The 27,784-nt window shown below is 53.6% G+C and overlaps 1 protein-coding gene across 1 annotated transcript in view; it reads right to left on the bottom strand.

Moving 5' to 3' along the window:
• The window catches only part of LOC135991745 (mannan-binding lectin serine protease 1-like), a 91,809-nt gene continuing 64,025 nt past the window's right edge, over positions 1 to 27,784 (bottom strand). Inside the window, 12 exon segments of the mRNA XM_065640559.1 lie at positions 1 to 896; positions 3,870 to 3,944; positions 5,012 to 5,149; positions 9,665 to 9,743; positions 10,590 to 10,708; positions 11,217 to 11,364; positions 11,669 to 11,865; positions 12,358 to 12,489; positions 12,748 to 12,925; positions 20,176 to 20,401; positions 22,366 to 22,502; positions 22,505 to 22,676. Coding sequence (XP_065496631.1) covers positions 1 to 896; positions 3,870 to 3,944; positions 5,012 to 5,149; positions 9,665 to 9,743; positions 10,590 to 10,708; positions 11,217 to 11,364; positions 11,669 to 11,865; positions 12,358 to 12,489; positions 12,748 to 12,925; positions 20,176 to 20,401; positions 22,366 to 22,502; positions 22,505 to 22,676 — 2,497 coding nt within the window.

Below are 27,784 nucleotides of genomic sequence, written 5' to 3'. Positions count from 1 at the left end.
TCATATCGGCAGCTCCGGGTCGAGAAATGTCCACCTCTCGGAGGAGCCTGTTTTCTTCTCCACCCAGTCCACGTAGTTAGAGACTTTGGTGTACACACCGTACACCTGCTTGCTGCCACACTCCTCCGGGCCACCCCATGAGACCAGCCCTTGGGCCACCCACCTCTGGGTTCCCGGGTCCTGGATGACAAAGGCTCCCCCGCTGTCTCCCAGGCAAGTGTCCTTCCCACCTTCGTAGTAGCCGGCACAGAACATGTTCTCGGTCACGCTGTAGTTCCCTGACCGCGACTCGTAGCTGGTCTTGCACTCCGCGTGCAGCACCACCGGCAGTTTGACGTACTGCAGGATGTCGGACAGTGTCCTCATGCCCGAGCTGATGATCTCATCCACCGTGATGTTGGGGTTGGAGATACCCCAGCCAGCCACCAGCCCCAGCGTGTTGGGGTGAGGCCCCTCCAGCTCGTGCTCAAACTGGGGCAGGCAGACAGGCATGACGTAGTTCCCCATGGTCACCTTCTCCTTCAGCTTGACCAGAGCGATGTCATGGTTGTAATTCTGGATGTCAAACTCCTCGTGGAGGATGATCCTCTCCACTGTACGGTTGACAGCCTCCATCTTGTTCCTCACATCATGAAGGGCCAGGTAGACGGTGACATGCTCCTTGGAGACAGGGATGACAGTCTTGTCTCGCCGCTGGGAGCGGAGCACGTGGGCGGCTGTCAGCACCCAAGAGTCCGAGAGCAGGGCTCCGCTGCCAAACCATTTGTCGTTGGGCACCCGGGACATGTCCTCCACCACAATCAGGGCCTGCCAGGGGAAGAAGCCAGGCTCTGCATTTCGCCCACCAATGATGCGCTTGATGATCCCAGGCAGAGGACGAGCCGGTCGGCCGCACACTGGGGACAAAAAGGATGGACAGTTACTCCCAGCACTTATCTAGCAGACAAATGAAAAGAGACATCCCTGTAGATTATGCCACATTGCTGGTTATCTTCAGATGAAACACTCACTGTGTCTGAGAATTGTGTACAGCATGGTATGGGGCTGTGGAGGTTTTCATCTAGGGTTAACTACCCCAAAGGTGTACCAGATCTCCTGACATTGAAACGAGGCATGGATTCAGCAAAACCTGTGATCCAAGGTGGGATCTGAAGTACTCTAAGTAGTATCAGACTTTAGTGTTGGTTCACATCTATGTGATCTGTACTCTAGATCGGGACCATGGTGCTACCAGATTCTTTAGCGAAGGGCAACCGGAGGGATCCTTCTGCTGTCTCAAAGACCTGGCAGATGCTATGATTTCTGTCAAACCTGGATTGCAGTAAAACAGGTCTGTGACTTAAAGGGTTGTTGTACAGTTGAGCTGATAGATGGGACAAGGAGATGGCTTGAGGGCCAGCCTGCACTTTGCAGTTCGTCACTTTGCAGCTCAGTTTCTGGGGTGATTTGGCTGGATCCACACCACTCCAGAAGCAGAAAGGCCAAATGAGTAATCCTGCAGCCTCACCATGTCCCGTGAGCTCGTTCAGCCCTTCCCAGACCATCTAAACACTTGCCTGGCTCCTGCTCGGTATGCCGAGAAACCCAAGGGAACACCGGTGGGAGGACTGGAGCCTGACATCAGCCCAGCCTCGCCCCTCGCTCTGAGACCTGTCACGAGGTCTGTGGTCTCACAGTCATGGCATTTGCCCTCCCGGATGAGCTGTGGCTGGAGAAGTCTCGGCTGTGGGATGTTGCCTAGCACCATGGGCTTTACTCCTGCATCTCAAGTCCGCATCACAATTCTGGCAGCCAAACCATCATCTCTCTGCTCGGCTTCTCAACAGGCCCAGAATTAATGTCTGAAGAGCCCTGACGTGCTGCCTGGTTTGCCTCCAGGAGCTTTATCCAGGCGCTGTGACATGGCGTGAGGAAGAGGAGAGACTTGACAGGCTCAAGGTGGCCCTGAGAGGGTTGGACAGAGCGGGCAGGGACCATCCTGTCCTCATGGAACCTAATTCCTTGGGACACAGTTGTTGGTGGTGGGGTTGGTTCATGCCTGTGGCAGCACTGTGGAGGGGCACCCCCAGGTTCCTGGGGGTGCTGATGTTGCTGGGAGGTAGTGGCAATTTATTTGGGCTTGTACTTCTACAGCTGGAAGAGTCTCAGATCGCAGCAGCTCATGTGCTGGTCTCATCTCTCCAAGTTTGCAAGGGGAACCCACACCCCCATGGAAAGTGCCAGGATTCTGCCCTGATGCCCCCTGTGCTGCGAGGGGAAGATTCAAAGCCTCACAGAAAGAGGGTCTTGCCCTCCAGGGGGATGGGATGGGGGCTGAGTCAGCCTTGAACCAGGGCAGGAGCACCAGGAGCTGCTCATGTGTATTTCTTGCGGCTGGAGTCTGCTGCCAGGAAAACTGCGACTCCGGCAGGGAGGGAGCATGGTGAGTGTCTCTGCCTGTGCTCCGCTCCCCTGCCTTTCCCACTGCTGCAAGGAATAGAAAATGTGCTCAGGCAAATAATTCCTGCGTCCCAGCCCAGCTGGTCTGCTGCACCGAAGCTGACGGCTGTTCCAGGGAGATGGTTTTAGAGGAAGCGCATCCAGCCAAATATTTATTCTATTAAATTACATATCAAAAATGCTGATCAGGCTGCAAATGCTCCCACTAATGGCAGAGGCAGGCATGGAGTGGCCTGGAAGAGGAGTTTCTATTGATAGGGAGGTGGCGTGAGACACGGGGGAAGGATCTGAAGAGCAGCTGGCCAGCTGCTGCCGGCAGATCCCAATCTCAGGAGAGCGTCACCCTCTCTCTGGGATTTTCCATTTTCCTGAAGAACTTTCTGACTTCTGTCACTAATCAGGAGGCCTGGAAATGGCCCATAAAGCAGCTATGGCCCCAAAAGATGTCCCCATATGCTCCCAGCTCAAATTAGTTCAGGATGAAACATCAAGGAGAGATGCAGGGAGCAGCCGCTGCAACAAGAGCAGCCACAGCCCTGGTCTCAGAGCTCCGTGGGATGCAGGGGATCTCAGGGGGTCCCTTCTCTGGTCTTGCAGTCGTTCAGCATGGATGAAGAGCAGATATCCATGGGGCTGAGCCAGCTCCTGCACCCCGGGGTGGTTGCAGCTGCAGCTGCTGCATGGCAGCTGGATCCCCGCGCCTCTCCAGAGAGCTGTCCCTGCACATCTGACCACAGCCCGCACCAGGGCTGCCTCCAGCCCCCCCGCCTGGCAGCCAGACCCGGCTCCAGGCTTGCCTGTGGTCAGCCAACGTCTCAGGGACTTTTGTTTAATCCCGAATGGGCGCCTGGCCTGGAAACTTGCTGGCTGCAAACATTTCTGCCACTGCTCAAAGGCTTGGGACTTTTCCTTCCCTGCGAAGTGGCTGGGTTTTTCTGCAGGGCTTGAAGAGGTGCTAATTGCTCCTGCATGTGGACACGCTGCTAATGGGAGCTGACAGCCAGCAGCCCTGGGCAGGTATTGCTCTGCCCTTGGCTGGAGCCATCTCTGGTGATGGTGGGGGCTGAACATGACCAGTGGGCTCTGCCCTGGGGCTGCAGGTTTCCTTGTCTGTGACAGCAGGGAGCTCAGGGAACCCTGACAGCCGGGGTGGCTGCCCGATACTGCTAGGAAGACATGCCCTCATCATTGCTGTCCAGTGCCACCCCTGCGCCCTGACCGTGTGGGCCAGCTGGGATAGCAGGAGGTCTCTGTCCCCACCACCCTCCCAGCCAGTTGGATACGTGTAGCCAAGGCGTATGGCATTGTCACCAGGGAACAGGTCCCTGCCTAGGGAAGTGGCAGGTCAGGTCAGGCAGGGAGGCATCTCCTCCTGCACGTTCCTGCTCCGCACCCCTTGCTGCAGGACCCGGACGCCCCAGCATTAGTACCTGGTCGGCAGGATGGCAGCTTGGTCCCCAGCTCCTCACTCCTCCAGACCCCCGATGCGTCGCATGTGTAGGTGGCTGGAAGAGAGCAAAGTATTAGCTGGGCTGTGACCTGGGCATGAGGGGGTGTCTTTTGCAGCGAGAAGATGTTGTCCAGCTGTCAGGACCCTTTGAACCCTTTTCCAGAGCAGGAGGTGACCTCTCTTTTATGTTCCCTGTGCTCTGTTCCCTGGGGCGTCCTCCAGCCCTGCCTCCATGCAGGGGACGTGGGGCGTCCTCCAGCCCTGCCTCCATGCAGGGGACGTGCCACCATTCTTGGTGTCATTGCCTTGAGTTGTCTGGAGGGCTGTGCTGCGCCATCAGCCTTGGCTGGCAGCTGCTGTCCCATTAATGCTGCCAGTGCTCATTCCGCTAATGCATGTGGGATGCTGGGAACAGATGCAAGGGGCCAGCAAGTGTCCAGGGGGATATGAGCTGGGAGACAGGAATGTGAGGAAATCCTTTGGCTTTTCTTGCTGAGGGAGAAGGAGGGAGAAGGGCTGGGATGTATGCACACCCCTTCTGCTGCCCAGAGCTGGGTCCAAAGGGTGCAGAGACCTGTGGTGCTTGGCAAAGCACCTTGTGGTGTCTCTGGTTACGGACCAGGGAGATAAGGGGGAAACTCAGTCTGCCATGATCCCACTGCTAGCTCTTCAGCTTCAGCTACGTGGCACTTCTGTGTACTGGGATGGGGAGCCTTGTGGAGCCCCTTCTGTGGCTGCTGGACCTGGTGCTCTCTCCAGCAGCAGCTCCTTTCACAGAGACACAGAAAAATTCATATGCTACAGGGAGTAGGTGGCAGGGTGGGAAGGCAGAGCACAGAAGAACCACCACACTGCTCTGCTGAGGCTGTGAAACACACAGGCAAAGCACCGGGCAGTGCTAACTCCATCCTACCTCGCTGCGGAGCAGGATGTGGCCAGTCTGACAATCCAGGCAGCGCCGACATGGGGTATGATGTGTGTAGGCTACATCCACAGCCTGTTGCTTGCAGAGCATCCCAGAGTGACCATCCCAAGCTCCTCCCCACTTGCAAACACACACATGCATGACCAGACTCCCACCCGCACCGTGCCGTGGGGACGCAGCCCAGCCCCACTGCTCACCGGTGCTGTTGGGGGCCATGTGGTAGTAGGGGTGCTGGCAGTGGTACTGGATGGCTGCTCGGTAGGTGGTGAGGTTGTTCCTGGAGGAGAAGGTGACAAAGCCGTGCTCCAGCTCCGGCGGCTCTTTGCAGTCAGCAACTGAAAGCCAACACAGAAGTGTGGGTTGAGCTCTGTTTCTTGGGGTATCTAGCCAGCCAGCACGCAAGGTATGCTGGGCTTTGGCGTGTGATGATGGTCCCATGGGCTAGAGCGATGGCCCGTATATTCCTGTATCCCTTTTCTCCAGGGCAGTGCAGGGGCAACAGCCTGGCATGGCCTCAGATGGCAGCAGGGGGCTGTCCCCAGGCAGGGCAGCCTGGCCCTGTGAAAACCCACCATGGCCACCCTGCAAAGACATGGCATGTGTCCGGCACTGCTGAACACCAGTGGCACGGCGCACTCACAGGCTGTATGGCCAACACCACTCACGCTGCTGGAGACCCCCGTGCTGGGAGCCCCGCCTGAGCCCTTCAGTAGTGCAAGATCTCTCCGCTATACTTTTGAGAGGGGAAGAAACCTGCACTGGCAGGTGAGAGCTATTGGGAGATGCTCTCAGAGTATGTCTCTGCACCCCTTAGGAAAAAGCAGGCGGGGATTCACTAACCTACCCCGTGCATTGGGGGAGATCCTCTGTGCACAAGGCTTTGCTGAGAGCACCGCCCCGTCCCTCCTGCTTGCTCACCAAACCGTTCTGATAAGTGTTTACAGTTCAGGCTCTACAAGCCTAGGGCCTGGCTGCCCTGCGACCGCAGGATATGAAGGACTTTGAGAATGTGACTTGGCTGGTCTCCAAGCAGGGGTAAGGCCAGCAGATGTGGCTGAGACCCCACCAGCTCCCCAGGACACGGGCAGGTCTGGCTTTTGGCTTCCCCCATCCCTGGTGTGGGCTCAGGATCTAGTGGAAGGAGGATTTCCAGAGTGCCACTGCCCTTCCCCATGGCCTGTCCATGGTCGCCTTTCTGCCCCAGATCCCTCACAGTACCCTGCCCAGCCTCTTCTCCCCAGATCATCCCTGGATTGTGCCACTCGCCCCAGGAAGGACCCCAGGCTGCAAGGTGCATCATCTGCCCAAGCCAGGAGTCACCCATGGGAGCTGCAGCTCCCTGACACGTGAGCAGTTCACAGCACACTTGGGTGATGCTGTGCAACCTCCCCCTGCCCCAACCTGGAGGACCTGCCCCAGGGCAGGGCAGGAACTGTCTGATCCTGTCCGGGACATGCAGTGCTGTGGAACTGGGCTCTGCCACATTTAAGATGAGGGGCTGAGTAGGGTACAGGTGACTTTGCACAAAGCAGGTCCTGTGGATCAGGGATGACATGGCTCTCCATGTGCTCCAGGATGGGAAGGGGGGTGAGGGCAGGAGCTCTAACTCCTCATGCAATGATCCAGGCTAAGGAACAGAGAATTCACTAGAAGAAGTAGCTAGCACCAGGGATGTGTACAATGCTCAGGGCTGCCCAACTGCTTAGGTGAAAAAAGCCTGGTTTATGGCAAAATGCTGCGGCTCGGCGTTCACCATGGCCCCCTCCATCCTCCTGTAGGGACAGTAGGTGATGGGATGGATGTATGGGTGTAGCCAGGTTGGGTGTGGGCTCTGGGTAGCTGTGCCTTGCAGAGGGACAGAGAAGGGGACACAGATCCCTTTCACCAGCCCCTGGCTGGTCTGAGCTTTCCTGGTCTCTTCCCATGGTGCTTGGCCACACAGTGCTTCTGTGCCACAGTGCCAGTAACCGTGGGACTTTGATAAGGCACTGGGGGATCCTGGAGCTTGCAGGAAGGAGGGAATGGATGTTGGGGGACCAGTCTTGCTTGCACAGCTGCTCTGGGTTGTTTATGGCTGAAGGGCAGCACCCACAGGTCTGCACAGCCTGTCCCCTCCAGGTATGACCCGCAGCCTTAGGGCAGGCTTGACGCCTGGAGAATGGGCTTTTGCACAGAGGTGCTGCCTCACCAGTGTCCTGGGTTCTGCTGAAAGGGTCAGGGGAGACAATCTGTGCCATGAGCCTTTCCAGACTTCTCCCTCAGGAAAGAGGCCATTTAGCATCTCCATCTTTGTAGGACCAGAGCCGGACCAAGCTCTCCAACACGGACCTCCTCCTCCTCTCCCAGCCTTTGATCCACATCCCAGCATCTTCCCAGTGAAGCTCCCAATGCCTCAGGGAGCCTGGGGTGTATACCTGGGGTTCTTGGGAACATGAAGGGGGACAGACACTGGGCCCTGACCCCTTCAGCTGCAACCAGCCTGAGACCAGCCTGACCTCAGCTCTGCGGGGCCAACAGGGAGGAGTGTAGGGGAGGCAGAGGAGCATCCATCCCCCTGTACCGGTGCCAGGGCTTGGTGCCTGTAGGAAAGGGCAGGTGATGCCAACCCATCCTCCAGGCCTCCTTGCCTGGAGGATCTGAAAGGTGCCAAGATGCTCAGAGAGAGGAGAGGAAGGAGTGTTTCTTATTTGTGACACTGGGCCAGGGAGGAAGGGCAGCGGGAGGCTGAATCCAAACAAACAAACAAAGAACCAGGCAGCCATGCGCCCCTTGCGCAACCTCTGCCGGTCCGGGGGAGCTGAGCTGGGCTGAGGCATCTGAGCGGAGAGGGAGGGATGCGGAGGACGTGCTGGGAGCTGGCGGCAGCACGCGGTCCCGGGGCAGCGGTGTCAGGACCAGGCAGGCACCTTCCCCCTGAGGTGGCACAGCAGCAGGTTAAGGGGGCTTGACTCCAAATTTCCTTCCCCCTTCTCGAGACGGAGTTAAGAAAGCACCAGGCGCGGAGGGGTTAAGAGTGCCATGCCAGTTAGACAAGCCACGGAGATGGATTTGGCAGCCGGGCCAGGGGCAAAGGGGACCTGCCCTGGGTACCGGACAGATCAGAGAGGGGAATCGAGACAGGCTGCCCGTCGGGGCGGTGCGGCCGGCGCCAGCCTCACGCGGCCACTCGCTCCGAGCCGGCTCTTCCCTCTGTCTGGTTGTCGGCTCTATCTGCACCGAAAGCAGAAGGGAAGGAGGAAAGCAGAGAGAGAAAGCCCAATTAGTAGACGAGCAGAGAGAGGCATGCAGGAAACCCAACCCCCAAACCACCAGAAATCGTTAATGAGCCCCCGGCGAGCCGTGCCAGGGTGCCGCGGATGCTTGCGGAGCCACGGCCAAGCCGGGGACCCGCTCGCTCTGCTCAGCCGGGGCGACCCGGGGACAGCGGCTGGGAGAAGCTGTCACAGCGTTGTGTTTAGCCTCGCCAGGCCACGGATCTGGATTTTATCCACCTTGGCTGAGAAGTTTTCTATTTTCTGCATTGCTTTCTAAAACTGTTTTTGCTCGTGCCCTGCCTCTCCCCGACAGCCCGGGGAGGTGGGAGGCATTGCAGTTTGCAGGCCTGAGTTGCCCATTTAGGGGCTTCTTGGCTTTCCAAAAACAGTCTTAGAAATTTAGTGCAGTGAGTCATATCACACAAGAAGGGACCAGTTCCAGTCTGGCTGGAATAATGCAGGTAATCGTTTCAGTTTTCTCCAAAAAATACTAATTTTTGAGGTTAGAAATATTTACCTAGATTTTTGTTCTTTTTTTATTAGGCAACACCAGTATTTATCTGACCTCTGCTCAAGCTGGATAAAGTCAATGGGAGACTGTGGTAGTGAGAGTGGTAGCAATGGGGAGTTCCTTGGCAGGGCAGAGGCATCACTGACCCCAAACCTTCTAAGGAGCCTTTTCAGCTATGAATCTATTTAGCAGGTCTGAGAGCCTCCCGTTTTCCCTTTTGAGTGAGAAAACATGAATTAAAACTCCAGAAATACTATCCTAGGGTAAGACGCACAGTATCATTAAAATAAAAAGGATCTGCCCACATGGGGAGAGCCTGCATCCCAACATCCCCTGAGAGTATCTTGTCCTGCCTCTTCTGGAAGATCTTGGGACCTTCTTGGAGCATGTTTGCTGCTTTTCTCCTCTCTGTGCAGCCTTACAGGAGAGTGAGCAGCAGTGAGAGTCTCCCCGAGGGCTGAGGGTGTTTGGGGGAAAAGTGAAAAGGTGTTATCAGGTACACCTCCCAAATCTGAACTGAGAGAGGAGCTGGGTTAGATGAAAGAAGAGATGATGAAAATCGTCACCCATCCTTCCAAATGGCATCTCCTTTCTTTTCCCCTTTTCTCCTGTTTTGAGGTTTGTAAATATTCGGGCGACTTTTCTTTCCCCTTTCACTTAGTTGAGCAGTGCCCAGTTTAGGCTAGTACCTGGGACTTCTCTAATGCCCTGCGTCTTAGTAGCCTCCATTAGGAAGGAAATTTGGACTAGGAACCAGATTGTCCCAAATTGTCCCAGATTTACCCAGCAGAGCCAGCTCTCAAGAGCCAGGGTTGCTCTTTGACAGGGAGACAGCAAAGCGGCTCGCAAATCAAGTTATATGAGTAATCTAAATAAAAGCACCAACATCCTGCTTGTGGCATTTGGAGCAAGCCCCGTTATGTTATACAAGAACGAGCCAAAAGAGCTTTGCAGAGTTACGTAGCCTCTCTGGCTGGGTTTGCGTCTCTGAGTAAAGAACTCCACTCTGGCAGAGCAGCTCCCCTTAGCATGAAACAATTTCAGAAGGAAAAGGACATTGGCAGAGTGGGGAAGGGCGTCCTTACTTTTGCAGATAGGGATTTTGTTACTCCATGTCCCATCCTTTAGACACTCAATCTGGAAGGAGTCACTTTCCAGGTTATCCTGTGCAGAAGATGTCAGCAAAAAAGTACCATCAATGTACAAAGCAAGGAAATTCATCCAGCCATAGGAAGTCAATTTCTTGGTGATTTAGTAAGAAATAGCCAGACCCCCCTGGAAGAGGACTTCTCTAGTTAAAACATGCAATAAAATCATAATGAAAAAATTGAAGAGTTTTCTTGTTGCCAGCAACTCAGTGACATATTGAATGCAAAACAAATGGAGAAGTTAATTCCTGTTCTAGGTGCTGGGTAAGGAGGCAGCTCTGCATGAAGTATGAGGCTGGTGAGACACTGGAGAAATATCCAGCTCCATGTCAGATGTCCAAGTGGGCTACTGCTTTGGAGGGACAACAGCCACCACGTGAGTCACCCACAATCCCTGTGGTTCTCAGCTGTTTCCCGGAGAGTGCCTGCCGAAATCCCGGCCCCCTTGACTCTCCAAAGCTGTCCCAAAGTCCTGGGGGACCTCCCGGTTTGTGGAGGGTGGGCTCTGCCTGGGGAGCTGAGCCAGCACCGTCGAGGTGAGGAGCAGGCAGAGCCCTGGCAGCTCCCCCGGGGCTTTCGCTGACTTTTTCTCTGGTAGAGGTGTCAGATCTGGCACCCTCTGAGCTCACCAGCTACAGAGGGATGCTGAGAGGGTGGCGTGGGAAAGTGCCATCTCCTCTCTTCCTCTGCATGTTTGGGAAAGAAAGCTGGTGGCTCTCAGAGGAGGCTTTGTCCTTGCCTTTGGGGAGGGGGTAAGGATGGTGTGTGGGTTGCATTCACACTCCCAGAGATGCAGCAGTCCCCGGAGGGAGGATTCCCAATTTCCTACCCAGGTACCCAGCTCCACGCTGTCACCCCGTACCTTCAGCACTTTGTATCCAGTGTTGCAGCTGATGACGACCTGGTCTTTGAAGGTGTACTTGGCTTGGGAAGGCTCAATTTTCCCATTGATTGGTGGCTGCACCAGTGGACACGGGTTTCCTTTGAATAAAGGGCAAACGAAGAAAAACAAAACTAATCTGAATAAACGGAGGAAATGGAGAGTCGCAGCTCTGCCACCCAGCCCCTGTAGTAGGGTCTGAGCATCCCTGCCCTGCTCTTGCTATTAACCGACACTAATACGGCTCAGCCAGGCTCTTCTCCTAGAAGGAAAGGAGGATCCAGGTCTTTTCCCCAGTCCTGGGCTGCTCCTGGCTTTGGGCATTACAAGGCTGGGAGCTAATAACAGGAGGTTTTGCAATTATCCTGCCCAAAACTGCATTGCTTTGCAATGCGGTCTTGTTTCAGGGCCCATCTGGCACAGGAAAAAAGAAGCACCCTTTGAAGGGAGGGCTCCATGTTATTTTATTCCTCTCTTGTGATTTCTGTGACAGACACTTTTTGGAGACAGGGTCAGGGACCACCAAAACCATGGTCTCCACCTGCAGAGTTTATTAAAGCCCTTCCCATTGCCCAAGACCAGCAAACAGAAGAAAGCAGCAGGAGTTACCAATTGCTGTGTACGACAGCTTCCAGCCCCTGTTCTCTCCAGAGTTGTCACTGTGGAAGAGGATCTGCACGCTGTTGGTTTGGGTTTCAATGCGCCCTGGGGACTTCTCTCCACAGAATGGGCCAAACTCCCTGTGGCCAGCTTTGATCTGCAAAGGGAAAGAACAGTGGATGGCTTGAGGGGGATCTTTGATCCCTGAGGCTGATGGATGGGGACACTTCACTGCAGTGGGGATTAAACACCATGTGTTGGGGGGATATGAACTGAAAGAGGGTCACCATTGGCTGAGAGGGTCAAAATCAGGTGTGGTAAGAGACGTGGGTTCAATAGAGCACAGGGCTCCTGCTGGCTTCATCACCCCCATTTAGACCCAGGAATTTTGGTTCCACCACCAGGGCACCAGGGAAACAACAGGAGAGTGGGACAGGAGGAGTGTGCAGAGCCCAGCTCACCTTGATGTAGTCATAAGGACAGGTCACTTCAGGGTGGTCTTCCACGTCAAAGCTGTCCTCAAAGCTCAGAGTGATGAAGAAACCCTCCTCCAGCTCAATGCGGTACAGGCAGTCCGAGCTCTTGGGGTAGGGGCTGGGGAAGTCGGCGCTGGTGACCACCCCACTCCTCTGGGTGTAGAGATTGTCGCTGCACTCCACTGCAACACAGCCAGGGCTCGCTCAGCACCCCGCCAGCTGCATCCCAGCCTCACCATGCTCAGGAGCCCTCCCAGTGGAGCGGGGTCTGCTGGGTGGGTCCATGGACTCTGAATATGGGTCCCTGCAAGGAGAACCTCACACAGCCAACCTCCTGCGGCACAGAGGTCCTGGGCTGGGAGCTAATCCCAGCTAATCTACATGACGCGGATTCAGAGTAGAGACCAAATCTTTTAACTTCTCTGACTTGAGGAGGTCTGTAGGGCTCAGCTGAGGAGCACAGCCCATGCAGAAACCACATCTCCTTCCCATGCAAGAGGACCGCAGGCCTTGGGCACTCTCCAGTCCCAGGCTATTGGTTTGTAGGGAAAGAAGGACCTCATCCCTCCTGGCAGCAAGAAAGAGCACTTTTGCCTGCATTTGGTAGGTCTGTTGCCTGCCCAGGGGCCCCTGTGTGTGACTGTCCCCATGTCTGAGCTGTGCCTGGGCGGTACCTTTGCAGGTCCTGTTGTCGGAGTGGAGGATGTAGCCAAACCTGCAGGAGCAGTAGTACCCGCCGATGTAGTTGTGGCAGTAGTGGTCACAAGCCAGCTCCTCGTCGTTTTTCTCCAGGCACTCGTCCACATCTAGGATGGAGATAACAAGGAAGGGAGGTCACCCTGGAGCCCTCCACACCTCACTCCTCGTGGGGACATCTGCCACAGCACTGAGAAACTAATTGTCCCATGTGGTGGGTCACACAAGCACCCAGTGAGTCCCACACAGCCCACGGGCTGCACACAAGGACTTTTGCTATGGTCCCCAAGGCTGGCCTGGGATGTCGTCCTCGCAAATTTCTTATGCTGCCCTAGCAACTCGGTCCTGCAGGCTTAACCACTGCTTACCCACAGCGGTGTAATGGGCATCGAAGCCGGTGAAGCGTTCCTCATTGGAGAAGTCAGACCTGAACGTGAGCCCCATGTAGGGCCCCGGGGACAGGATGACTTGCTGGCCGGGTGCCTGCTCTGTGTCCGTTGTCTCCCTGCCGCAGAAGGTTGCCAGCTCCTGGTCCTCAGCTTCAATCTGTGAGCAGAAAGAATGGGTGAGCACTTGCAGGGCTTGGATGTCTGCAAGCCCAGAGAGCCCATGGTGCTTTCCTGGGGGATGCCAGGCTGGGTTTTGGAATCTTGATCTACACCTGAGAGCTCATATCTCCGCCTCTGCTTGCCCAGCCTGTCCCTGCCAGGGCTCAGCAGTGTCACCGTGGGACATGCTGCCCATCCAGCAGCCTTTGGTGGCCACAGCCTAAGGATGCAGCTTTGCCTCTCTGGATGCCCCATCCTGCTTGGCCCTGCACTGCCGTGGCCCTTCCCAGGGCATCTTCGAAACAGCAATTTCCAGCCATTCCTGCTGCATTCACCTTACCTCCTGCAGCCAAGCGTGACCCCAGAGATGCTCAGAGCTTGGCAAGTCTGACTCCTGCTGCTCCAGCTCTCTGAGATGATGTTAATGCAGTAAAGCAATTAAATGGTTTCTGCAAAACGAACACAGGGACCCTAGTCTGCCCACTCTGGCCGGGGTCACGCCCGAAGCAGATGCTGAGAGAGCAGGCAGCATCCTGCGTGTCGGGAGGAGCTGGCAGGTGTAAGGAAAGGATGCAGGGAGAAAGCCTGTTTGGGAGTTGGGGTGAGGACGTGGGCAGGTGGCATGCAGATGACAGGATGTGAAAATCAGCCTCAGGTCGTGTTGTTTCCACTCAGAGCTGTTGGTACCTGAGATGCTCCCCCTCACCTCCTCCCTCGGCCCAAACACTGAGCCGGGCAGCAGCATCTGTGTGAGTGCTGTGCTGCTGGAAGGGCACTGGGACCCCAAAGAAGCCCCTGGCCATCCGTTTTACATCAGCTCGAAGCAGTAGCTGTAATTTGGATGATGTTTCTGTCCCCTGAGCTGGCTTGGACAAGCTCGGTCCTGTCCCTGCCATCCAGAATCCCTGCCGGGCTCCAGATCTGCAGTGCCAGGCATGGTTTGGACTCAGAACCCTGAGCCCAGAGGGCTACAGAGCGGGGACTAACAGGCCAGCATGCCCTGACATAATCTCAGTGTGCTCACCAGGCTTTATGTACATCCCTGTAAAGCACGGCTGTGCCTGTGCCTTCAAGCACTGTAACGCCTGTGGAAAATCCATGGAAACTCCCTCCCTCCCTTTTTCTTCACCATTTTCCCCAGGACTATTTCAGCATTGACCCCATCTTCTTCTTCTGCACATCCCATCCCCAGCCTGTGTCTCTACCACAACCTCTCCCAGCTCATTCCCAGCACCCTGCCTGTTTTCCCCCAGGAAATTTGAATATGAATAACTCCTCAGCTGAGGAATGCAATGATGAACACCACTATGCCAGCCTGTCGCCACTCATGCCAAGCTGACACTATTGAGGCCGTGATGAAGCGTGCGGCACCCCCACCTTGTGCCTGGGGAAAACAGCCGCCTGCTTGGGGACCCACAGGGTCCTGGAGGTGTTGCAATGCTGTCCCCAGCTTGAGTGGCCTTGGCAAGGTGGGACCCTCCTCCGGCTGCATCCCCATCTCCTGCAGACCCTCAGGATGTGCTGGCTGGGGAGGGTCTCTCGCTGAAAGGGAAATTTCCCAGGGCTGAACAAGCAGGCGGAAACTCGCTCACACCAGGGAAAGCCAACATGGAAATGGCAACTCAGCATGCCTTGACATTGCCTCCAGATATTTTCCATCCTCTCATACCAGCTGGAGCTGGCCAGAAAAGAGAGAGACTTTCCGATGATAAATTTTGAGAATTTGGAGAAAAAACACGCGCCCTGCATTGAGACAACAACTCAATTGAATTTTTTTTTCTTTTTTTTGTGAAACAGCATTCTGAAAAAAAAAGGAAAACAAGTAATTTGGGATTCATCTGGTTTCAATCCCTTTGAAATATACTGCGGTGCTTTAGAATCTCTTTTAAATCTGAAAGAAGATTGTTTTGAAATGAAACAGCGTTTCAGACTGAAAAATGGGAGCACCATCACTGAAAGCAAAGGAAGATGGCATTTCAGCCCCGACACAGTCTTGGCTGCGCAAGCGTGTGGCACGCAGCCTTTTCTGCAGAAACTGCTTTTTCTGAAGGAAACCTGTGGGAAGGAGCAATTTCCAGCCAGCTCCTCTGTGCGGGGCTGGTGACTGTCACGTCTGCAGGGACGCATGAGCCACCGTGTGAGCTCCCGTCCCTCCTTTCCAGCCCCAGCCCGTGCAGGACCTGCAGCACAGCATCACCCATGCATGAGAAAACCTCACTGGTGCCCCGCGTCTTGTCCTGAGGATGCTCCCACCATGGGGCCAGCCCCAACATCACCCCCAGCATCGCGAGATACAGCCCTGGAGTGGCAGGATGAGGCCCAAGAGACCCTCGCTCTCCTCACCAAAGGTATCCACGGCCCCTTATCTGTGACGGGTCCCATGCCCCGAGCCACAGGGAGCAGAGACAGCCCTCCAGCAGTAAACTAAACAGAGAGGTCATCATCCCTGGTTAATATTTGCTGCTTCTGCTGAGGACTGTATACTTTTTCATAGATCATTTACATCCAGCGAGCAGGCTGGTAATTAAATCCTGGTTGTTTGTTTGGAGTTTCTCCCTCTCGGGTCACGATGTCGACGTTTTCACTAGAGAAGATGTGTCCCTGAGGGAAATATCAATTGCCGCAGAGAAATTCCCTATAAAAATACGCTGAAAGAATCCTCCTTTGAAAAATAAAATATAGCGACACTCTTATGTCTTAAATTTACCCTTGCCACCGCCTCCCACCGTCTCCCCTGTTTCTGCTTGCCTTCTCACTCCCTTGTCAAGGTTTCTGCCTCTCTAGATGGGGGCAGATGAGGTCTCTCCCTGGCTGTGGCTCTGTTCCCCCTGCATTTTGGCTTAGACTGTGGCTAAGAGAAGGAGTGACCCAAGCTGTGTCATCCTCCTCTGCCCCATATTGATTTCCCCCTTTGGGACAAGAGGCAGGAGCTTGGGTGCCCTGGCTTGGCAGCAAAGAAATGCTGCACCAGGGCATGCATTGCTGGGAATGCTGGAGCAGCGATGCTCCAGAGATGCCTCCTGCAGCGGATGGGTTAATCAAACACCACAAACACCATGGAGAATTTGGCTCGACAGTTCAGTGTCTGCTGCTGGAGGGGGGCAGGCAGCCGGCGATACGGAAACGCAGCCGCCAGTCCCCCTCTCCAGCCCTCCAGGAATGCACTAATTGGACTGATGAAGGCCAAACACGCTCCTTGTAATATATATAAATGGCTCATTAGGCAGAGAAATCGAAGCGCTGGGCTGAAGACACTGGGAACATGACATGGGGAGGAGATGCTCAGAGACAGGGAAAGGCATCAAACAGGCCCTGACCTTGAAGTTAGCGTGCACACAAGAAGGCAACACCTAGATGAAGAGGGTTTTTGCAAAACTGCTGCTGCTGCTGCTGCTGCCGACTGTTGGAAACAAGGCAGGGATGGGACAGCCCCAGATGGGAGCAGAAACCTGCATCTAGGTGTCCTGGAGATCCTCTCCCCAACACGCACACATCCTCTCCCTGATGTGCACACATCTTCTCCTTGATATATGTTAACGGTCCTTTCCTGTGCAGATGTGCACCTGAATTTCCACGGGAACATACATGGCAACTGTGCCGTAGGTGAAAGGGGACGATGGCTGGTTTCCCCTCCTGTGGACTTGGCTTGGTGTCTGGAGATTGTCCCGTCCCACAGGTTGCTGTGCCCTATTTCTGGGCGCTCGCGCATGGGGTTAGCAGGAGTCCTGCCTGGGTGCATGACCATCCGATAGCACAGAGCCTCCCTGGGGACACGGGTGTGAACAGCAGCTGCAGAAAAGCGTCCCAAGTGCCACGCATGGGCGGGAGTCTGAACACAACATAAAGAGATGCATCCAAAGGAGACTTGGCTTGTGTCAGGGAAGATGGGACCTACCAGACCCACAAAGTGTCACGGACCCCTCTGCCCTCCTGCACAGTTGGAGACACCCATCACAAACAGCCCCCAGGCTTTGAAGGAGGAAAGGGAAAATCCTGTGGCATGTGCTGAAACCTGCCGGATCTCAAGCACGTGCCATCCTGAATCAGAACTCAGTGGTAGGTTGTGAGCTGAAGACATGTAACCCCAAAAGGACTGTGAGCCCACAAGGACTTGCCATGAGCGGGTGGGGGGAAAATTCACTGCAATCAAGAAGCTGGTCCCAAGTTGGCTGCCATGCACTCAGGGCTTGATTTCATTTCAGGGCTTGACTGAGTTATGTGCAAAATCTCATGGGCTGGAGCCCAGGCTCAGATCTGCCTAATAAGCTTGGGAACTTACTCATGAAGGCCCCTTGAAGTTGGGATTTCATTTCCTATCTCTGGGCCTCCACTGGGATTTCATCTCCCATTTCCCTGCCTCTGCCACAGCACAACTCAGTGACACTAGTCAAGTCACTTAACCCAATTTCCCAGTCATGCCCGTGGCTTTCAGGATGCCCCAGGCCAGTGCTGAAGACACATGTCCAAGAGCGTTCAGTGCTGGGTGACACCAGAAAGCAGCTGGACAAACCACGGTGAGGCCTCCCACAAATGAAGAACCTCCAAAACAGCTCCCTGGGGACAGCGATGAGCTGGGCAGAACCTGCCGAGAAGCAGAGTGGAGGGCAGGAGCTGAAAATCCAATGTGGATGGCTGCTCCTTTCTCATTCGCCTGGACCTGACCTAGGTCACCATCCAAAACCCGGGGAGAGGTTGTCTCCGATGTACTGAGGTCCAAGAGGCTGGTGTTCCCTACCTGTGTGAGGCTGATGTTCTTTGGGTGAGTATTTTGGGGGTGGCTGTTCCTCCTGGCTCACTTCCTTACCAAAGTACCACTCCTTCTCTCTGCCATCCCCATTTGCACAAACAATCCTCCTGGCCTCTGAGCATTGTGTTAGGAGCCATGTTCTTTTTATATATATACACACATGCACGCATATATGTGTATATATATAAATAAACAGCTATTGTTTTAATTAGCCATTGTTTCAGAGCTCTGGAAACTGTTCCCTTCTGAAGACCACCCCGAAGGCAGAGATCTGCGTGGGTTTACAGCTCGGCTCGCTCTGAGCTTGGCATGCAGGATGACTTTCTGTGCTGCTTGAGATCTTGGGCACATGGGCAGCCAAAGAGGTAAGGAAAGCAAAGGCCAGGGCATGGTGGCTTTCTGCCTGTCCTGAGCTGGGTTCCCACCTCACATTGGGGCTGTTCAGCCCCCACTTTGACCTCCTTCTTATTGCAGCCAAGATGATGAAGACCCTGATGGGGAGCCATGGTCAAATCCCTGGTCAGAACAAACAAGAAGGTATTTCTTCACATATACATATAATTATATATTTAACCTGTGCAACTCTCTGCCACAGGATGCTGCAGAGATTAAAGTCACTCGCGAGTTCAGAAAGCAATGATACAAGTCCATGGAGGGGGAATCTATCGAGTGCCATCGAACACAGAGATACCACCTGTGGCTTTCCGAGCACCTTCACTGGCACTGGCAGAGTATTACAGAGAAGCACCTGTAAGCGTTGGGTCTATAATTATATTCTGTAGCCAGGCACTGTTGGCCTCTGTCAAAGAGCAGGCTGATGCTGTTTTTACATCTCGAGCTGATGCAGACAGGGGCTGGACACACAGACCCAAGAAGGCAAACAGCCATGGAGTCATTTGCTGCTCTCCTTAATGTTTGTTAAGCTGGTGGTTTAGCAGCATAAAGATTGCACCCCCTAGCCAGTGGAGTAGCCTATGAATCGGCCATAATCCATCCGTTTTCAGCACTTTAAAAATGTAATTCTGTGGTAGAGGCTCTGCAAGCTGAGTTACAGCCCCAAGCAAATTTATACAGCTGAGATCTAAATCCCTGTGAAAAATACCACCTTCTTATGGAAATCCAGCGGCAGGGAGAGCTGTGATGCCAAGTTGGCACCACGGCCAAATAACAGGGAGCCTTATGAAAAAGGAAAAAAAAGAGCAGGGGGTGAAGGGTGGGAGGAGGGGTAAAGCTTGGAATGGGGAAAGTTTCCAGGAAATCTGCTCCTTGAGCTTATTGGGTTTTTAAAGCAATATATCTCTATATATGTCCCTGGCCCTTGTGCTTGGAGAAAATCCAGCAGAAGCAGAAAGAACTAATCAAACCTCAATGAGAGCTGTTAGTAGCGGAATGAGTGCCAGCACAAAGGGGAAATTAAAGCAGCGAACAGATCCTAGAGGAGAAAAACACAAATGTTTCCTTTGTTTTCTTAGGGCAAGAATAAAATAATAATTTCAATTAGCTGACAACTAGCAGCAGGGCTGAGCTCTGCACTTCAAAACCTGGGTGCAACCTCCACCTGCCTCTGTGGAAGTCGCACCGGGTGATGGGATAAGGCATGTTCAGCCAGGCAAAAGTAGAAAGCACCTGCTTGCTACTGCTGGTCTGCTAGAAAGCACTAAAGCTGACCAAGTTCAAAGATATGGAGAACCCAGCTTGTCCTGGACATGAAGGAGAGTCCTGCTTGGAGAGAGCTGTGGTGCAAGGGGCGAGGATGCTCTGTGGCACTGCCATGTGTGGCCCACCCTGGTTTCTGATGGGTTACTGCCCAGCAATGGAGCAGGCTGGAATCTTTTGTGGTTTTGTCCATGACGGCTCCCTGGAAACCACCATAGTTTGTGCTGCAGAGATTTGCCAGCAATGGCCCTGAAATCTGGATCTGAGCTGTGACATGGGTTTGCATGGAACCAAAGTGAGTATTTGGGTCTGCCCCCTGCGGCTTGTGGGGGGCTCTGCCTGCAGAGCCCAGCTTGCAGCCTCAAGCTCGGGTCTAACTTTCCCTTCTGCTTCCCTTGGGGCTGGACGGGATGTCCTCAGAGCCTGCAAAGCCATGGACAGGGATCCAGGCTGGCTGTAAGATGCACTCATAGCCAGGGCTCAGGGGTCTTCCTTACCCGTGGCTAGCATTGGTGTGCCACAGGCTAGGGGCTTTGCCACAGGGGTTTCATCAGCCCGTGAGGGTGTAAATCCCATTGGGTTCAATGAGAAATAGGTGCCCAAATACTTTCAGAAATCTGGTCCTCTGTGGCTCAGCTCTGAATCTGGTGTCCCACTCACTGTTAGTCCAATGGATGTTGTCAGCTTGCCTGTGCTCTCCTGGTTGTGCACTGGATCGACAACTCCTGTGCCAAATAAATGGGGAAAACCAGTTTGTTCCTAGCTTTTCCAGCACTACTCTCTCTTTGCTGGCCCAACAGGTCTGCTGTCTACCCCACCATCTGCCCCGTGATACCACAGCTCACCTTCACATAGTCGTATTCACAGAGGTAGGATGACTCCAAGTCAAAATGCATGAAGTACAGCTTGATTTTAAATCCATCAGGCACGGAGATGTTCCACGTCACTTCTGAGTCGCTGGGATATGAGTCAGGGAAGTTGGGAGACTGGATCTCCCCAAACATGTCTGTCAGCTCGATGGCATCTGCCACGCAGAGCAGCAAGGCACAAACGGACCAGGTCAGGGGGTACCTGGAAAACACACATGGGGAGATGAAATGAAACTCTGGCAATGCCAAAAGCTATTGAGTGCTCAGTCTGTTTTCCCAAGTGGGTTGTATTATATAAGGTCAGACACTTGAAATGTCTGGGAGAGCTGATACATCACCGTGTCACCATAAGTAAACCCTCCGCCAAGCCACAGGGAGATGAAGGTGAGGGCAGGAGCTGCACGTGTCTCCCAGAAGGGGAAAGTCCCTTTGAAAGGTGGGTGATGCAGGTGTCACGTGCGATGCGAAGCCACCTCCACAGCTCCCAGACAGCTCTGGGCACCGTCAGGAGCTCGGTGTTTCTCATGCTTCTGGGAGCAGCAGCCGCTGGCAACGTGTCCTTTAACTAATGAGGCTCTGATGGGCAACTCTTCATTTAATGGAAGAATAAACATAAGGATGCTTAATAAAATAATGACGCTTTCTAAATGGGTTTAATGAAAGCATCATGGCAATAACTGCTAAGTATCGTTGTTGTTATTGCTGCTTAGCCTCATCCTGCCAAATTGGGATCGTTGACTCTCAATAAACAGCACACATCTTTGCAGCTGGGCAAGGATGGACTGGGGCCCCAGCAGTGTAATCCAGCATGTTACTCTCCACTATTTTCTGTTTCTCTTCTCCTTTTCCTTTCTTCTTCTTCTCTTCAGTTCTTAGGGCACCACTCACAGAAGCACAGAGTTTGAGATCCTTAGAGATCTTTTGTCATCGAAGTCAGTTTTTAAAAAACCTCAGCCTAAAGAGCTGGTCCCAACATGTTAGGAACTTTTTTGTTCCAGAGAAGGGCAGAGGACAGGTAAATCAGTGGCAGTTCAGCTGACCTCGCACCAGCCTTGAGCTCCATTTGAGCATGAAAAGGAGCATAAACCAAGTATTTCTTTGTGCAAGGGGAGAACACTGCCTGTGCTGGAGGTGCAAACACAAAAGCCTGTGCCATTGCATGGGACCCAGAAAGAAGAGCAGACCTCAGGCTCTTTACACCCAGTGGAGTGCACAAAGTAAAAGAAACATGCAGGAAATTAGAACCATTAGCAAATAAAATTTCCACTTTCTAAAATAGGTACTAAGGCCTGGCAAAGGCTTGTAGGTGTGTATTACAGGAGCTGGAATTACTCACATGTACACGTACACTTGGTCTCAAAATCAGGGCTCGATTTAGGTATGCTAGTGAGGAAATTGAAGCTATATAAGTGGATTATTTTTAACCTGTCTGTGTTCTTTCAAAACCAGGGCAGTAGATTTCTGAGACTCATTTGTGTAGTGCCATCACTTTTCCCAGCTCTTCATTACAAAGCAAAGTTAATGGGAGCTGAGAAATTTGGATCGATTTTTCTTTCAAGCAGCGTGAGGTTGAACATGCCTTTTTCTGACAGCTTGTCTGAAACCACAAAAATGTGTGAAGGGAAAATCTGTTTCTCCTCTGGTCAGGGTACATGCATGGGGGCTGGATGCTCAGCTGGTGTAAATGGGCATCACCTTCTCGACTTGAACTGGGCCATTTGCCGGTGCAACTCTCTGCTTTCCCTTTAAACAAGGGAGGCAAAACAACATCAAACTTCTTTCCCATGCCAGGAAAGTCTTAACCTCACTAAAAGTGATAAACGACTGCGGCGTGCACAGAAACCTGAAGCCCGTGCAGCACATCCAGCCTCTCTCGCACCTTTTCGCCCATGGGCCATGGCAGAGCGGTACCCCCGGCTGCGTGCCCATCACCGCCGCGTGCCCGTCACCCCAAGCTCCCTTCAGCTCCGCTGGGATGCCAGCGCACAAGCTGGGCTGCAGCACGAAGCCCAGGCATGAGCAGCCTCTCGTTTGCTCACAGATGGGGAAACTGAAGCCACGGTCATCAGAGGGAACCCTCCCCAGCGGGACGGCCCCCCTGCCCGGCCGTGCCCCCCGACCACGGCATGTGGAACCCCGGGGTCACCCTGTCGCGGGGGTACTCACCTCATTTTGCAGCCGGGAGGGTTTGCCGGTGGCTTTGGCGGGGAGGATCGCCGGTTGCTTTGCGGGGGAGGGCTTTGCCTCCTTCCAAACGCTCCGCTGTCCGCCTTATCTCCGTCCGGAGATTTGTGAGCGTGTGCGCGCCTATGTGTGTGTGCGTCTGGAGTTGTCTGGCATTTTCCATGCAGGTCACGCCTTCCCCTGCCTGCAGCCGTTCCCCACATCCCCGCAGGCAGGCGGGCAGGCAGGCAGACCTGCCCGCATTGGAACCGTCCTCCCCGCCGCCCGCCGCTCCCGCCTCTCCCGCCGCGGGGCTGCCCGTGCGCCCCAGCGAAACCCGCGCCGTTCAGCGAAGTTTTTGTCTTCCCTAATCTCCAGAGTTTTGTGTGTGTGTGAGTGTGTGCGCGTGTGTGCCCATGCACATTGTGTTTTTTTCTTTCTTTCCCTCTCTCTTTTTTTTTTTTTTTCTTTCCCTACAGCCTGCTTTGCCAGATGGCTGAAATTTGCCTCTCAATAGGGTCGGAGGCTCCAGCAAAAACAGAAGGCAAGAACGTGTGAAAAAAGAAAACCGTGCGGGGATAAGTAGCTTTAGTGGTGGTGCGGCAGCTGGGATCGGTGCTCAGGACTTGCTTTTGGCTTCTCCGCTTGGTGCCGTGCAGCGTTTGGGACGGGAATCTGGTTTCCAAGAAACTTTGGAGTTGTGACAATATGGATAGAATCAGAACCTAGTTTGCAGCCTCCTGCAAAGGTGAGAAGTTGCCGGGTTCAGCAGCTTGTCCCAGGACATGAGGAGCTGTAGATTTGGACTCTGCTTGAGAGTGAGGACTTTAAACACTAGAGTTACAGGTTTCGAGCCTGACTCCTTCATGTCGAGGAAAAAGGTATAAATATGAACACTCCCCACTAAGCCACAGGAAATTCATTTCCCCTCCCTGTGCCAGGCACAGACCAACCCAAACCCCTGTTGTCTGCATAGCTAAATGGGAAGATCCATTTGAGCTACAAACAAGGGAATAGCCTGTAGGAAGTCAAATGATGCAAATGACTCCCTTGTCCAGAACTGACACCCTTGGAGACAGGAAGAGCAAAACTTTAATAGCTGTTTACCAACCTCAGCTTGAGCTGGTTAATGTAAACCCTGCAGACACCCACTGGCAGGCACGGATACATATGTGGCACGTTAAAAGGCACACACAAACAAGAGCAGGGAAGAAGCAGGGAAACAGGGATGTGTTGGCATCACTCCTGGAGCAGCAGCTCCCAGCCCTCCCCAGTTCGCTGAAGTCAGGCTGCGGCACTGCCGTTAAAGGGACGATGTTAATTCCAGCCTCTGCAGCGGCTGCTGCCCCTCCAGCCATCCTGGAGAAGCTGGGAAGGAAGGGGATTTAGTGAAGAAAATAGAGTTTTCCTCCTTTTCCATTTATTGTCTTTGTGCTCTGGGGGGTGACAGTTATTTGGCTTCCCGTGCAGAAGCCGCTTCTCTTGCTCCCATGGATCTCTGGTTCTGCACTTGGGAAGAAATAGTACCTAGGAGACACAGTGAAGTAAAATAGAATAATATGAGTGGAAAAGTGCTAGAAGAACAGCAGAAAGGCTGTGGGCAAAGGGAAGATCTCAGTCTGCCATTATTTGTAGCTCTATTGGGGAAGTTTTAACAGCTCATCACTGTACAGACATGAGCTCTCACTCATGCTAACACACCCAGGCAAGCTGATCAAACTAATTAATATGTAAGCAATGTGTCAAATGCAAAGCTTTATTTTTTGCAAGCAAGTGTGGTCTTGTCTGAGCCCTGAATACATTGTGATCTATTTTTTCCCTGCCTGTTCTGCAGGGTGGGTCCTTCATACCCTCATTTTTCCATCACAACGGCCTTCTATAGCTTTTTGGAACAGTTCCTCTAATTCAGGGGCAACTTTAATTCTGAAGTGCCATTTTCTTTGCCTGCCGCTGCCTCTTTCAAGCCAGATCACTGAGGGTCAAAGTCTCTGTATACACTGTGAGGCTGGACTGGGACACATGAAGTGGCAGCAGAAGCTCTGCATGTTTTTGGATCATGTTGCTGGGTGTAGCATGGGCTTAAAGTGTCCATGCTGACCCTGCGTGCTCTGGAAGGCGGCAGAGGATGCCCAAGAAGTATGTAACTGCAGATCCCATCAGAAGCCCTCTTCTGAGCTGATTTCCCTGCCAGACTGCCAGATCCTGGGGGATTTCCTTGCCCCAGTGCTTGTCCCCATCCACTAGCCTCCCAAACCGCTTGGTGTGTAGAATCACAGGTCTCTGCAGGCTCATGTTGACCAGCCCAGGGATCAGGTTTTTTCTGGCCAAATCTGGCCTCAGACAGCATGGGCTCCTAAAGAAAGTTGAGTGACAGTGGCTGAATGGCCACAACCTCACTTCTGCTGTTCCCAAGTGTCTAAAGCTAACTTCAGCCTCATGCATCCCCGTTCCCTCCTGCTCCAAACCCCAGCCCCAACACCTGCAGTGTTCCAGCCCCCTCCTAAGTGGCTCAGGTCTCCAAAACAGTCCTCTTGGAGCCTTAATTAGATGTCCTGGGTAATTGCTCTGGCTGCAAGGCCTTCTCCAGAGTTATTTCCACCTGTCTGAGAGGAGGGTCCACCATGGTCAGGCCTGGCCGCTCACATGGCTGTGTGAAGTGTGAGGAAAGGGAAAAACAGGTCACTGAGAGGAGGATGTGGTGCTGGCCAGGCAGGGTGCCAGGCAAGGGTCACCTTGTCTCATGTACACTGTTATCTGCTCTTTACCTAAAACATTCAGCCAACAGATAACTACCTCAGGGATGCCAGGGATGTTGGGTCTTGTTCCCACCTTACTGGGGGACTTGCAAAAATGTTATCTGAGGTCTCACCACGCAGTAAGAGTGGGCATGGTGAGTCCTTAACCCGGAGTGTTTTCTTTCCCAAGTGCTGATGGGACAGTGGAGTTAGACTGTGACAGATCAGCAGACAGACTTGGACCTGCTTTCTCACCAATGTCTCCCATATTTGAAGAGGTCATCCCTGGAGTTATTTCTGCACATCCATGATGCTCACCAAGGAGTGAGCTCAGCAGTGTTACCCCTACACTCAGTGGAGTTGGACAGGGACAAAACAACTGCGAGGGATAAATGTGGATCTGCAGGAATAAGACTGTGGGATGAACCCACAGCTGGTGTAAATGTTCATACACCGAACACCAGGATCCTGCAAGAGCTTGTGGCCCTGCTGCCCCTTCGTCGGGCCGGAACAGCTCACACCACAGCCCCTCTCAGACCCCATATTGGGTACATTGTGACACGTGTGCTGCTCCTTGTCATGGTGTATGTGACAGGGACCAAAGTTCTGGCAGATCCTGCTCCTCAACAGAGCTGTGACATCTCTCCTGCTCTCCTCTACCCTGGATGTTGGAGGGAACCCCATCCTCCAGGAGATATGAGCTCTGCTCCTAGCATCTCTCCTCCATCCTCTGGGAGATGCAAGCTCTGCTCCTGGCATCTCTACTCTAGCTCAGATGGGTTCCTAGAGCCCCCTCGTGGCTCTTACCACTGACGAGGTCCCATCAAAGCCGTCCTTGGGGTGCTGCTGGTGAGGCCCACAGCACCCTGCTGTTGGTTCTCTTTGCAGCCCCAGGCTTTGGAGGCAGCAAGACCCACCATGGGGATGTCACTGCCGGACAGAGCACAGAGGTGACAACAGAGTCACTCAGGAGTCTGAACAGGGCAGGTAGTCCCTTTGCAAAGCCATCTCCCTGCTTTGTGAGCTTGGGGTGAGACAAGTCCATCTGAGGCTTTGCTCTCCCCTCTCCTTGGTGGCTGCTGCATGGTGCTTTGTGACGGTCCCAGGCAGAGGTGGCCCCACATGGAGGGATGGAGAGGGAGGATGTATGGGCATGGGAAAAAGAGGGTATATGACAATGGGAAGAAGGAGGCATATGGAGAAAGGAGGTGTGAAAAGGAGTGTGATGGCAGAGAGAGGCTCTGTTGAGAAGAGGGGATTACAGTGTGGAGGCAGCGATCCCAGAGGTGAAAGGCTGCCCGGGGGGTGGCCGTGTGTCCCACGGGGCCCGCGTGCCACTAGGTGGCACTTGAATCTCTGCTTGGGGAGGGTGGCGGGGACAGCGGCCCGACGCGCTGCGACATGGGGGTCCTGGGCACGCCGGGGCAGCTCGGGGACCGCTGGGCTCCGGGAGCTTTGAAAACTGCTCCTTGCAGGCAGTTCCCAGGGGGAATTCTGCCCTGTGGGCTGGATAAGGAGAAATTGGAGAGGTGGGATGGCTTTTTGGGACAGCTGGGTTGCACCCAGCTTTTTCTCCCTGTCCCTGGACCGTGCTGTCCCTCCTCTGGCAGTCGCCCTGCGTAAGGTTCATGCCACAGCCCTTTGCAGAGGTGACTTGCTGAGGTAGCACACAGCATCCACTAGAAGGTACGTAAAAAAAATCTGGTGTGCTATCAGCACAGCCCAGTGGCTATTTGCAATAAATCAATGCTTCATTTGGCTGCAAGAGAAAATCAAATCCATAAAGCTGTGAATGGAAATATTGAGCCCTCCTTTTCCCCTTTTCGGCCCCATCCTCTGCCCCCATGCACACCGTGAGACAGGTCATGGGATGCACCCTGACTATTAGAGCATGTTCACAACTGGTATGAGATGACTGGGATTGTTTCAGCAACCTGCATTCCCTCCTCTACTGATACAGGGAGATGCTCAGGAGAGCCCAAAAATGTACACAGAGGAAAAATTGCACATAACGCTGAAACAAAACCAGATAAACCAAAAGTTGTGTCCTATATTGGCTTGGTCAAATGTATCTTCTACTGCTGGATCCCATCACTGGCTCCTGGCAGCTTTCAGAGCTGTGACTTTGTGCTGGTGTTTAACCGTGTGTGCTGGCCTTGACTTTGATGGGTATTTTGGTATTGCTCCCCTTTGTATTTCACTGGGAGAAAAGTGCCTAAATGCTTTTGAGGTACCGAAGCACCATCCACCATCATGGGATACAGGCTTGACTGTGTCTATGCCACTGTTGAAGGACAGGCACAAGACTTGTAAAGATTTTAGACACTTGGTACCCACAGAGGCAGGCAGCACAGCATCCCTTGCATACCTTTGAGAGAAAAAAACCTCTGAAACTTTTTTTTGAGCAGGCCAGAGGAAAGCTGGGGCAGGGACAGGCTTTGAAGGCTACGGTTCTGCCTCACAGGTCCATGCTTTCCCCAGTCCAGGGAAGGTCTTGATATGGGAAGGGGTCTGTTTTATGTCCCCAAGTGCCCAGACCCAGCACCCTTTGCTTGTCCAAGCCATTTTCTCAGTGCAAAGCAGGTCACTGGGGAGCTCTGGACCCTCTGAGGGTCTCACTGTGGCAAATCCCTCTCCATGCAAACCGGTGTCATTTTAAAAGGCAGTGCAGAGTTGTAATGCTTTCA

The sequence above is a fragment of the Caloenas nicobarica genome, chromosome 8 (genome assembly GCF_036013445.1).
Source record: "Caloenas nicobarica isolate bCalNic1 chromosome 8, bCalNic1.hap1, whole genome shotgun sequence".
Classification (NCBI taxonomy): domain Eukaryota; kingdom Metazoa; phylum Chordata; class Aves; order Columbiformes; family Columbidae; genus Caloenas; species Caloenas nicobarica.
The sequence above is the reverse complement of the archived record's forward strand: the minus strand, read 5'-3'. Positions and strand labels throughout refer to the sequence as shown.